General features: G+C 41.5%; 1 protein-coding gene across 1 annotated transcript; it reads left to right on the forward strand.

The window, feature by feature from the left end:
• Positions 1 to 11345: 11345 nt before the first annotated feature.
• LOC127782822 (uncharacterized protein Os08g0218700/LOC_Os08g12160-like) lies at positions 11346 to 12472 on the forward strand. Its single transcript, XM_052310094.1, has one exon. The coding sequence runs from the start codon at positions 11405 to 11407 to the stop codon at positions 12077 to 12079; it is 675 nt and encodes a 224-aa protein (XP_052166054.1). The 5' UTR covers positions 11346 to 11404; the 3' UTR covers positions 12080 to 12472.
• Positions 12473 to 14019: the final 1547 nt, after the last annotated feature.

The raw sequence follows: 14019 nt of genomic DNA on the forward strand, positions 1-14019 counted from the left end.
ATTGATCCATGACCCAACGGGGCAGGTAGGATCACAGAGCATGGACGCTATGCAAACTCAGGACGAAACCACCTGCCCCGTTGATGAAATCACGCAGCAGACACCACGTGAGCTGCATATTCCCTTCAAGAACTTATCAATCAAGGTATGCCCATAGTTTATGTTTTTTGGACTTGTACATTCCGCAAGTTTCTGCTTAGGTTGATTACTAATAGATAACCTCTCATCACGTGAAGGTTGTGTCGGGAATGGCCATCCCAACGGACCCTTCAGGGACTTACCACTATAGGCCGATTCCAGCAGGATACTCGAGAGTCGAAGTTGAGCTGGTGGAAGCCACGTACGAGGACCTCGAATTGGACTACCCTGGAGGAGACGGTGAGACGCATCTACGTGACACAAGCCACACCATTATACTATGGCGCAAGCGCTACATCATCCTCCCTGGGCGACAAGCGGCGTCTCGTGCACCATCCTCTCCGGCTCCACCGTCTCCTCCTCAGGCTCCTACACCGTCTCCTCCTGATCAGGCTCCTGCGCCGTGTCCTCCGGCACCTTCCAAGTCAAGAACTCACCAAGCTCCACTGCCTGCCGGCACAAGGGCAATGAAGAAGGCGAAAGTTGACGCCGCCGAGAACAAGGAGCCGCCGTACGATTGCACACAAGAGGAGCTTGACGCTTACGTGGCTGCAGAAGTGAAGAGATAATTGAAGCCTCGAAGTCCAGAAAAGCAGATTCCTATAGACCCGAGTGCCAAGAAGTTCTTCCAGAAGATGTCGGGACCACTCAAGCAGGCCTTAAAGCTAACGGACTATGAGCGAACACTTAGGAAAGCATATTATGGAAAGTCCAAAAAAGTCCCTCAGCTTGGAGAGCAACCAAACCAGGAGGTCGAGCCATTGGTGACCGGGCAAGAAATTGGAATAAAAGAATTCATTTCTGACATCGGGCTAACTAGGGCTCAGTCGCTTAGAGGTGCACCTCCAAAGGCGGAAGTGAGACACCTTGACGAACTTGGTAAACCGCTTGTCAAGCCTGAGCAGGTGCAGTCCCTACCCACACAGATGTACCAATTCCATGAATGGTACATGGAGATGAGCGCCAGCGGTAGGGAGATTATTGGAGCGAGGATCAAGAACTCCGACTTCTTACAAGGAGAAGACGTTCTCTGGATCAATTTCAAGGATATCTATGAACTATACCAACTAGATGCCCTCGACGTCTCTATTCTGAGCGCATGGATTTTGTACATATCGTTGAGTTATATTTCTTACGTTCCTTTAATTAGCTCCTTGTATATATGTACACCATATATAACAATTCCTTTATCGTTGTAGAATGGAGATTCAAAGGGCTCGACAGCGGGGGTTTTTCAATACTGGATTCATCGACCCTCGGAAAGTAAACGTCGAAATGGTCACCAAGTATCCGCAACCCACAGAGGTCAATCTCGTCCATCTCCTCAAGGAGCAGCATTTCAAGACGTTCATACTACTGCCGTACAACACAGAGTTAGTTTTTACTATCTACCGAACAAATTTCGTTCCCGTACATATAGATGCACAGTGTTTCATATATCATCTCACACAAATTGCATATTCCACTGGGTCCTTTTACTCTTCGACTTGAAGGAATGTAGAGTCAATGTCTATGACTCAATGAATAAAGATGAGTCTACTTTTGACCAGATTTTTGAACTTATAAACAGGTAATGTCATATGTTCCAGTGTTATTAATTATTACGAATTTTGCTATTGCTAGTACGAATCATATATAGTTTTAAACTTCATGTAGGGCTTGGTATCGGTTCCGTCATTTGGTCCGTGGCACTTGGAAAGAAAAACTTCGCCGGAGGTTCAAATTTGTAGTGAGTACATGATCAAAATTTATATCGAATCTCTAATTCAAATATAAGTGTATATTAAATCTCTCGTCGTTTGTCATGTATATAGTGTGCAAAGCAGGAAGAGGGAACTAACTTGTGCGGCTACTACGTATGCGAGTATTGCCACTGCGTTACAACCCAAATCATCACCACAAGAGAACTCGATGTACGTATAAATAAACCATTCAAAATTTCATTGCATATGTATCGATTTCTTGTTTACTAATTAACTTCATACATTCATAGGTTATTCACATGAGGGACAACCTCACACACGAGGACTTTATCACAGCTGTTCAAGAACAACTCATGGGATTCATCAATGAACAAGTCCTTGATCCCAAGGGTGAATTCTACTACGACGGATCTACAATTCATAAGTTGTTAACTTCTGAGATAACGACTACATCGAAGTCGTAGCTAGGACATAATGAATTGTAATACATATCTATATTTATATATATTTATATATGTACACATTTACTTTAGTGTAAATATATTATATATGCACATAAAATGTTAAGTATATACATATATGTCTATTTTGTACATGTACATATGCATAGATATATGTATAAATACATATTATTAATATATGTCATATATATATATAATATATATATATATATATATGAAAATGATTATGTACTCCCGGGAGTACGTACACCCGGTTCCATCTACCGTCCATCACAGCCATCTCGATGAAGCTCCTTAGCGGATCACCGAACGGACCCGTTTTGATTTTCCTTTTGTAAAATAATCCATGATCCTTAATTAGCGCTTAATTATATAAATCGCACCGGTTAGTACTCAACAGATCGAACAGCTCTCGCGACATTTGCGGTTTGACGCGAGGCGGAGGCGGCGACGGTTCCTTGACGGTAGCTTGGTTGGAGGTCGCGAAGTCCGCCGGCGGTGGAAGAACTGGAGCAATCTTGCCACGGCAGCCACGGACGGGTGGACGGCGCGCTCCATCAACCAGTTCGACCACCCGCTTCCTCATACAGTACTCAGACAGATGGGATTAGCAACGACATCAGGTAGTTGGGTTGTGCTCCCCGTCGATGGTGCCGATCGACTAGATTTACGTCCTTTCAATGCTTGAATTATCATTGATGGTTGTTTACATCCATTACTCCCCTTTCGCAGGATTCCCATGGCAACAGAATCAGGGTCGGCGGCGGCTTCCACAGTTCCACTACCGCAGCAAGAAACGCGAACTCTCCTCCAACTAAAATCAGTACGGCTGGTCGAGGCAAACGAATCGAACGATTCGGCCGGCGGCTGCCACAGATCGACCATGCACGATGATGCCAGTTTGTAGAGTTATTCCCAGCTAATGAATCACGGCAACGGTGGCAGACCGCAGATACGAACATGTACGCACATCTCCCATTGTGATTTGGTTTCTGGTAGAGATGTAACAATTAGCTTAGCTTAAGATTATAGTCTGACGACGATGGCGATGCAGTGATGCAGTTTTTCCTCTGTAGCTATGATTTCTTTTTCTTAATCTCAGTTGTATCTATGTACTGTTACCGTCTTCTTAGTTGATTATAACTTAACCTTCTGTACTTCTTAATCGATTATATCTTACATACCACTCGTTATTGTAATCAGTATGATTACACACTGCTCGTTTGTTTAAACAGCATGCACTGCTTAGTGGTATATACGTACTGTTCTTTGATCGTTGATACTACCAGGTAAAAATAGTATGTACGTACTGACCAAACAAAAAAAATACTAGCATATACCGACTTAAAAACGTTCTAGCATATACTCCTTCAATGAGAAACGCAGTAAATACAGATCAAACAGAAGTATATAAACTTCTCAGGAATGTAGTATATACTGATTAAAAAAAAATTATACTGATTAAGAAGAGGCATATACCATTTACTAATTAAAAAGAAATATAAACCACTACTAATCTAAAAGATCAGTATATACTCATTCTCAGAGGAGATCCGTATGTACTCACTCTTAGAAGAGATAAGTAGGTACTCACTCAAAAAGAGATCAGTATATATACTTCCTCCAAGGGAAGATCAGTACATACTCATTCAGGGAGGATATCAGTATATATACTTCATCCAAGAAAAAATCAGTATGTACCCATTCCAAGATATCATAATATATCCGGAAACAAAGGTATACATGTACTGACATTAAATTATAATGAGAAAAAAAGGTATATACTCCTAACGAGCTACCATTAATTTTTTTTAACCTAGTCCTACGCACCAGCCGTTGCATGCAGATAATTTAAAAAAAAGAATGGTGTTTTATTTTTTTAATCTAATTATTCATTTTGAACTAATGGATATCCATTAAGAAAAGGGAGTACATACACCTGGGAGTACAAAAGAGAGATCCGATCCTATATATATATATATATATACACCCAGGTGTACGTACTCCTGCTCTCATCCACCGTACATCAGCGGCCTAGTCCCGATCAAACCTGGTACTGGGTCTAACTACCGGACCCGTTTTGATTTTCGTGGATATAGCGATCCGAACAACCGTGAAAACCACTTTTAAAAACTCTCGTTCGTAGACGGTGGTGCCAAATCAAACCACAGATCGATTCCAGGGCGAGACCGCGATTTACGGACGAATTCGGCGGTGACCGTGAGATCGATAGGCGACTCGGCGTCCGCGGCGGCAATTCGGCGTACATTCACGGTGTGATCTGTCGGCGTTTCTGCATCTACGATGCAGTCACATTAGCAAGCCGGAGCCGACGTCACGATCCAGTGGCAATGGTGTCCACAGCGCAGCCCATCGGCAAGCCGGAGGCGACGGCGTGATCGATCTGCTCGCTGAATCATACGGCAACGTCATCGATCATCAAGAAGATGGATCTGTTTTCTTTTTGTTTTCTTGTGAGATCTCTATAGGTATGCACCAAATCATTCGTTTCCAAATATGATTGTGAACTTCTGTTTAATTAATTTTCTTTGGATGCATGCATAGATCTTGCTTCCGGCGCCATCATCCATCTCGCCGCTTCCTGAGCGGCGGTAACTTTTTTCTTACCAGTATATACTTTTCTAGTGTACTAAGTATACAAAGAGAATCCCTTATATGCCACTCTAAATTAACCGGCTCCCTTATATGCCACTTTAAATTGGCTTCTCCCTTTTATGCTGCCGGTTCAAGTTTCTCCTCCCTTTTATGCCATTACCGTCAATCCACCGTCAGTTGACCGTTAACTTGATTATAAAAAGACGCATTTGCCCTTGAGAATTAGTATACAACCAATAATAGGTATTTTAGTACTAATATAGCTACTGGATATAACATATGAAAATTGATTTTTTCTGCATCACATGCAATTTTAGCCATTACCATTACCATCACAAATAAATTTTCAATGTAAGCATGAAACATGCAGTTTTCCAACAATATTTTTAATATAAAGAGCATTTTTCACTGGTTATGACAAAATTTTGTTCACTCAAAAAAGATTTAAAATAAACTAGTTATGATTTTTTGAAGTTTACACATTTTTTAGTTGAGAGGGCATATTGGTCATTTATGAAAAAAACTAACCTTTGACTAACAGTCAACTAACACTATAGTGGTGGGAGTGGCATAAAAGGGTGGAAAAACTTGAACTAGTGGCATATAAGGGAGAAGCCAATTTTAAGTGGCATATAAGGGAACTGGTTAAATTCTAGTGGCATATAAGGGATTCTCTCATATAGAGAGTATATACTATTTTTTTTTTCTAGATTTGCAGTATATACCACTTTTCTAAATATCAGCATGTACTCATTGACGATTTGGCCAGTACGTATATACTGCATTCCTCATTGAAGCTAGATTGTTTTTTGCAGATTAGTAGTATATACTGATTTTTGCTTCCGGCGCCATCATTCATCTCGCCGCTTCCCGGGCGGTGTCCGGGTGACGACGACGGCATCGATCCATCGGCTAGCCTGTATGGCCGTGCAGCAGAGATTCCGGCCAGGTGACAGCCTCGATCATAATTGAGGCGATGCAATTCTTGTACAAAAATTGAAACGATACTTCTTTCTCCAGCGATATATATACTCAGTAGTTGTTGTAACTCTGACAATTCTGCAGCTCGTACAATTCTATACACACCCCTTGCTGGGTAAATCTGCTACGAGTACATTTTTTTTTAATAATCGTGTACATATATCTTCAATGAGGAATGTAGTATATACTGGCCAAAGAATACTACATATATACTGAAAAAAAAAGGGGGGCAATATATATATACTCCGTCAACGAAAAAAAAATCAGTATATACTACTATTATGCAAAAAAAAAAACAATCTAGCTTCAATGAGGAATGCAGTATATACGTGCTGGCCAAATCGTCATTGAGTACATACTGATAAAAAAAAAAAGAGCAGTACATACTACTAATTTAGAAAAGTGGTATATACTGAAAATCTAGAAAAAAAATGGTATATACTTAGTACACTAGAAATAACAGTATATACTAGTATGAAAAAAAGTTACTACCAATGTATGAAAAGTGATATATATTAGTAGTCCAAAAATCCAGAAAAATGTGTTACAACTAATCAGGAATAACGGTGTGTTACTAATCTAGAAATAGCGGTATATATACTACTGATCTAGAAATAGTGGTATATACTACTGATCCAGAAAAAGGTGAAATATAGTACCGATATAGAAAAAAAAGTATATACTACCAATAGCCAATGTATGGTGGTACATAGTATGATCTAGAAAAGGCTGTATGAAGTGCTATGCAAATTTTAAACGTGCCCATTCCTCGGCAGTGTGCATGCATGCAAAAATTTGAAAAAATAGAACACCTACAGATGGACATGAAGAAATTTGAAAAAATAATATTATTTATTTCTTTTTAATCTAACTATTCATTATCAATTGATGGATATCCAACAAGGAAGAGGGAGTACATACACCTGGATATACAGAAGAGTAAATGATTCCATACACCCAGGAGTACGTACTCCACTAGTGGAGAAACCATCTTTGCCCGGTCGATCAAAAACCACAATAGTCTCAGATGCAGTAAAAACCGAGACTAAAGATGGTTTTTAGTCCCGGTTTATAAGTAGAACGGGACTACGTGATCTTTAGTCCTGGATGGTGTTACCAACCGATCTTTAGTCCCGATTCACATGCTGTCAGGTGTTGTCAGGCCCCTCCAGGATCTTTAGTCCCGGCTGGTGTTACGAACCGGGATTAAAGATCAAAACACACTATATAATCCCTATTATTTATCATCTTTTCTCGTCCACTCTTTTCTCATCCACACCCACTCCTCTCTCCCTCCATCTCTAATCTTATCTCTTCCCTTCCTCCTTATCTCTTTTCCTTCTTATCCCTTCCCAACTCCCCTTCCCAACTCGATCTAGTGTGCGCAGCAGGAGGGGGTGGGCGGCCCGGCGCGGCCGCCGTCGCGGAGGGGCGGCCGGCGCGGCGAAGGCGCGACGGGGGCGGCGTGGAGGGCCGCGTGGCGGCGGCCGGGGAGGAGGGGAGGCAGCAGCCGGCTCAGCCGGCCGGCGGCTTTGCTTCGTTTTTTTTTCTTTTTTTTTTCAAAGAATTTGTGATCCATGTGTAGTTTGAGATGAAGAATCTGTGGTTCATTGTATGGATTGAGATGTATAATTTTTTTTTGAATCTCATGGTATGGATCTGAGATGTACATGATTTGTGTATGATTTGTATATTTGGGATGTTTCTTTTGATTTGGGGTTTGATTTGGGTTGTATAATCTGTAGTGTATATGATTGATTTTTGTATTTGGGATGGTACGCATCCCACCTAATTTGGGAGAAAATAAATTAGAGATTAAATAATAAGTAAATGAAAAAAAAACTATTGCCCATTCCCATCTTTAGTCCGGTTGGTAAATCGATATTTAGTCCCGGATATTTGAACCGGGACTAAAGATAGGGATCTTTAGCCCCGGATTCGTAAGTCCCGGTTTTCAAACCAGGACTATAGGGGGTTATGAACCGGGACTAAAAACGATTTCTCGACTAGTGCTCCCGCTCCCATCTACCGTCCATCATAGCCACCCCGAAGAAGCCCGTTACCGGATTCACAGAACGGACCCGTTTTCATTTTTAACAAGAAAAAAAAAACATAATCTTAATTAACCCGCGGTAATCGGAAAACCGGATAGATAAATCCCTTTTCCCAGCTCATTGGATCGATAAATCAGTTATCAGTGGAGACCTCGATCTTCGGAGGGGTTGGCATCGTTGCCGACAAGGGCAGCATATCTACATCATTGATTTGGCGTCAACGACGAGTCGGAAGCGACGGCGTGATCCATCGGCCTGGTGTCTTCTGCCCTACCGGCGTCGGAGGACCACGGAATGGCATTGGCTGGCTCCGCTCGACAGAATGAGAATAGGTCTAGGTATTGGCGATGCGCTGATCTACTCCTTTTCTCCAGTTCGTTTTTCTTTCCGTTGTTTCTCGCTTATTAAGCGGAGATCAGAACGGATTATAGGTCAGCTGCTAGAGTGCCGCAAGGATTAAAACGCACAGAGATCACGGTGGCCAGGTATTTTGTCTAATCCGATTGATCGTCTCGATCTCGATGAGATCCGGTAAGCACCTTTGTTAGTTAATTTCACCATTAGTTGTTATTTGTTTTCATATATGTCTAGCCAAGGCAGCCGTGGCGGCCTATCGCTACTACCAGATCTCCAGGATGGTGGTGTGTACTGTTCTTAGTTTATATATGAAATTCTGAATCACAGATCCACACTCAGATGAGTATACACTATTTCTTATTCGTCTTCCTTTTAATCTCTGTACGTACACGTAGATAAAAATTAATCCTAGAGTTCAGAATGAAAAATACTGTGATTTGGATGAAAAAAATGTCATCAACAGATGGTAGATTAATTGTCCTTTGCATGCGTGAATGTTGTTCCAGGATAGTGGTTTGTGATGGATTTCTTTAGTTCCTTGAAATTTGAATGAATAAGCCCCTAATCTTTTTGTTGCTTGCAGGTGGTGTCCGGCCGCGCCGGCCGTCTGCAGAACATGTCGACTCAACGCCACAATCCAACGGCACCAGCGGAGAGAATATACACGCAAGGGGAAGGATCCTTGTTTTACAAACTGTGATTTGGATGTACATTATTACTTTTTAATCTGCGATTCAGCATGTTCAATTTGTGTTCTTGATCATGTTTTCTCGTCTGTGAGGCTAGTTCTTTTGGAACTACATATATCTTTGAGAATATACTAAAACTTTTGGATCATAATACGTGCATGCAGCACGAACACTGAGTTCTGCGACAGGGTAAAAGCAAGTAATAAAAATAGCATATATACTGCTACTATCTTAAAAAATAGCATATACTGCTACTGCTAAAAATGGTATATACTGCAATTATCTTAACAAAAGTATAAACCTGCACCTTAAAAAGGTATATGTTACTACCACCTTAAAAAGAAGTATATATGTATATTGCTATCACCTAGGAAACAGTATATATACTAGTCTTAACTGAAGCACAGTACTTATACTACTTTGGTGAAGCACAGTACTAAGTAAAAAAAAGAAGTATATACTATTAAAAAAAATAAGTATATACTGTCATAAAAAACACGTATGTGGGATATTTATCTGTATATATTTCTCTACATGAAAATGAAGTATATGGCAGCTGCCTATAAACTGCTGCCAACTACAAATAAAAGAAAAACAGTATATACCGTTGCTTACTAAAAACAAAAACAGTATATACTTTCATGCAGAAATGGCAGCATATACATAGCTAGGAAATATACTGCACGAAAAAAGAGTATAAACTGTTACCTACTACTAATAATAAAAAACAGTATATACCATTGCTTACTAAAAACAGTATATATCCTATATGGGCTCTTCTGGCCCCAGCTTCCTCCGGGAGACTTCCATGTGGGCCCCTAAAACAGTGACATACATTCTAGGCCCATTTGTGATTGTTAAATTGGACTTTTGGGCCTTCTCATGCAATTGCAGATCACCAGCAGACTTTCGAATTGATCGATATATTTCCACCTCCTTCTCTTCATTTATGAGTGCTTCTCCTGCATACATGTTAGTAGCATAGCATATAGTGGAAGTAATTATTTTATTTGGGAATTATGCATTACAACCATAGGTAGTCTTCATATATTGGATAATATTGACGATCGAAACTGGTCGACAACGACCGCTTGTTCTTGTACATAAGCGAGGTTGACACCGGCCTCAACATCATCGACGTCTTCGCCAAGCTAATCCTACAGAAGTTCACCGACACGATGAACAGGAGGGAGCTACTCCTCCAGAGCGACAAGAAGACAGTTGCGGAGGCCTTCTGGCGGGGCATCGTGGATGGAAGGGTCGATGACATGGTCCCCGCGGAAACGATGAGGACTCCGTGGCATAGTGGCGGCCTTTTACCTCACACGCAGGGGTACACACATGAGGAGCAGCAACATGATTGCGCAGCGTTGGCCGTGGAGCCCTCGCGGCGGAGCGGTGTAGCAGTGAGGACGGGGCAGTGGGGCACACGTGCGTGGCCTATGACCTTACGCACAGCAGGGGGCGCGTGAGAACTGAGAGGAGCGTCGGAAGAAGACCGGAAGAAGGGAGAAACACAAGCACAAAACTATTGTTTTATGTGGTTTCTCTCTCATCAATTGGGTTGATATTATATTGGCAGGGCCAGAAAGTTTTACAATATAGAACGGAGGGAATAAAAAAAATTGATAGATGGAAAATAAATTGGTAAAAATTAGTAGATGGGAAAAAAGTAGCACTAAGTTGATAGGTTGGGTATAAAATATCGTCGCGGATCACAAAATATATATCTTACATTTGGGACAAATTTAAAGGGCAAAATCATTTATATTATGGGACGGAGAGAGTAGTTATATAGCTGAATTTTGCTTCTGGCCTGTGGTGCAGTTGCTTCCAAAATAATAATTCTCTCCGTCTAACAATATATTTGGAGCTTTTTTTCTGGATATTAACAATGAGTATGTGAATAAAGAGTTATTATTGAATGAGATGAGTAGTTATGTGAGAAAATTAAACGAGCAGTAGTAGTTTTGATTGGTTAAGAAAAATAGATTGTTGTAGATATTCGTATATTATATTAAATAAATTTTAAACTATATATCATTATATTTCTAGACCTAATGATTAACCAAGGAAAAATGCAAGGATTTGACAAAAATATAGAAGCCAATGCTAGGCGCCTAAGTGAATGGATATGAAACAAAAAGCGAGCAGGCTGTCTATATATGGACAATTAGTTGCATTAATATAGTAGTTTATAATTGCAAGCATGGCACTACATCACAACACCAAAAAGACATGCCGTGATTCTAGAACAGCCATTGAATAAATTAGAAAGAAAGGTTGTGGTTAATTTGTTAACGACCAATCGAGCCTACTAGTATAAATTGTACCTCGTTGTTATGAAGTAATTCATCCTGTAGTAGCGAAACAAGCAGAGAGATAGAGAGAGAGAGTATACAGAAATGAGCAGGTTGAGCTCGAGCATGGCCACCGTCCTCGTGGTGTTGATGGTCGTCAGCACCCGCGGCTTATCCCCACCATGTGCGGCCGCAGCGAAGGAGGAGAAGCCAGTGGTGGTGCTGCCACCAGCGGCGGCGCCAGGGGAGGCGCCCTCCGCGGAGGCGGCAGCGTTCGTCCGCTCCTGCTGCGAAACCGCCCTGCCGGCCGAGCGCGACGCCTCCAGCTTTTGCTACGACGAGCTGCTCCCCTACGCTGACTCCTTCGGAGGCAACCAGGTGAAGGTCACCGAGGTGGCCGCCACCATCCTGAGCAACAACCTCTCGGCCTACCTCGACGAGTTGCGCAAGGTCCAGGATGGGGCCGGCAAGGGGGACCAGAACCTGATGGCCTGCGTCGATGGCTTTACCGATGCCACCAACGTGAACATCACCAAGGAGGCGCTGGACAGCCTCGGCCGTCTTGCCGCCGCCGGAGATGGCAAGCGCAGCAAGGAGGATCTGGAGAATGTGCAGAAGTGGATCAAAGGGGTGGACAAACACTACGTCGGAGGGAACGCGGCTGGGTCCGATTGCGAGACAGGTTACCTGTACACTTATAACGATGATCTCCCCGCCCAGGAAACCCTTGGAAATTGTCTCTACACTGCCAGCTCCCTCATCAATCACATAAAGCTTTAATAATCCAGCTATATATATAGCCCTCCATACATGCTCTCTAGCTACCTACTACTAAGTGGAAGTACATTATTTTATTTATTATACTTGTTGTTAATTCCCATGATCGATTAGTGGTGTTGTCCACGATTTTTGGTAACATTGTTTTTCTCAATTTTCTATTTCATATATTCCCAACTCTCAATTCTACATTATATATCATTTTTTCATTCAACTTCATACATACAATTCCTCAGTTCTTTCTTATATATAGGCCTTACGCTAAATTTTTTTTGATACACACCACCGTCGATTATATCGTGCATACTTTTGTATTTCAATTAATTAATTGTGATACTTGCTTCCCACACATTGATCGCTTGCACGCCACATTTGTAACATTGTTATCAAATTTCGGAAATAAATTTATCTATCGTGTGAATTATTTCAGCTTGCATGAATCTTTCTTTTTATTTTAAGCAACCTTTTTCTGGTCAAAACAAACTACACAAAAAGAGATGACAACCAAAATATGTTGATATATTATTAGGAGTATCCTGATTCACACCAATGCTAAAACAAAAACATAAAATTACAATAGAAAAATGGAAGTAAACATCAAGGCTAGAGCTAGGCATTTAATGCTAAAAATAAATGTCAATGTGTAGCTGTGTGAACCAAAATAGAAAAGAGAAAACAGATAGTTAGTTATTGATCGTCCTTGTTCCTGTAGAGAAACTTGTGGAGAGTATGCATACCGGGTACCGACACGGCCTCCATATTCGACTAAAGATAGGAGTGGGCCGGATCCATCTATTATGTACTAGAGTGGGCTGTCTGGCTTGTTTTCTACTTTGTAACCCTACCCCCCAACCTATATAAGGCGGGCAATGAGCCCCTACAAGGGCATCAGCACGGATAACCACAATCAGATCGTCAGATCAATATACACCTAGCGGATACAAATCCCCAAACAGGTGTAGGGTTTTACCTCTCATCGAGAGGGCCTGAACCTGTCTAAATTCTTGTCTTCGCATCCATCCACTTTTATGTCTCATGCGATACCCTTTTTCATATTGCCGAATTCCAGTTTAAACAGTTGGTGCGACAGGTAGGGGAAGCGTCAAATTATCCATCAAGAAGTGCGATGGAAACAACTTCAGGAATCAAAGGCATTGTTTTTGCTCGAGGGCAATCTCAATGAGATCGATGATTCTAATCTCTGACGTCGATTGGTTTGTCGTTTCAATCTATATGAAATCTTTTTTGACCTGAAATACTGCCAGGGCTTTGCCGAGCAGTGTAATTTTATATAACTCAAAAAATATTTACAAAGTTACAGTCGAAGGAACTAAATAAAACTATAAAGCTTGCAACCAATCAAAAACAATTTGATTTAAGGGATCCTTCATTCTGCACATATACAGAAGAACTTCTTTCACAATCTATATGAGATTATTAGCTTGATTTATAATCATGGATTGATCTGTCGTACGATGTCTTCTTTGCATGCATGTACGGGTGGCTGATGAGGTCCATGGGCCGCCGAACCAGCACGTCTGCCCGGGAGGGAAAGCGAAGTCGGTGATGCCCGAAACGAATCCCATCGCACTAGTCGGCGAAAAACATGGCGCAACCCCTACCTGACGCACCAACTGTCAAAACAAGATTCCGGCAATACTAAAAGGGGTAGCAATCAAGCTGGAAAAGTGGATAGGTTAGGACGTAGGAGGCAAAGGTTTATACAGCCGGGGAATTATTCCACCGAGTGTATTATTGATCTGATGATCTGGGAGAAAAGTTATGCCCCTAGGTACACTTGGACCCGACCTTTTATAGGGGGAGGAGCCAAGATTACAATGTACAGCCCATATGGCTTACGTACTAGGCTAACGAATATGTATTACAGCTGTAACTAACTAGCACTACTGGATATTTCCTTGACATACAAGTTAACATAATTC

The sequence above is a fragment of the Oryza glaberrima genome, chromosome 8 (assembly GCF_000147395.1).
Source record: "Oryza glaberrima chromosome 8, OglaRS2, whole genome shotgun sequence".
Classification (NCBI taxonomy): domain Eukaryota; kingdom Viridiplantae; phylum Streptophyta; class Magnoliopsida; order Poales; family Poaceae; genus Oryza; species Oryza glaberrima.

Coding starts and splice junctions, on each gene's coding strand:
- LOC127782822 (XM_052310094.1), top strand. CDS start 11,405: ATGAGCAGGTTGAGCTCGAGCATGGCCACCGTCCTCGTGGTGTTGATG.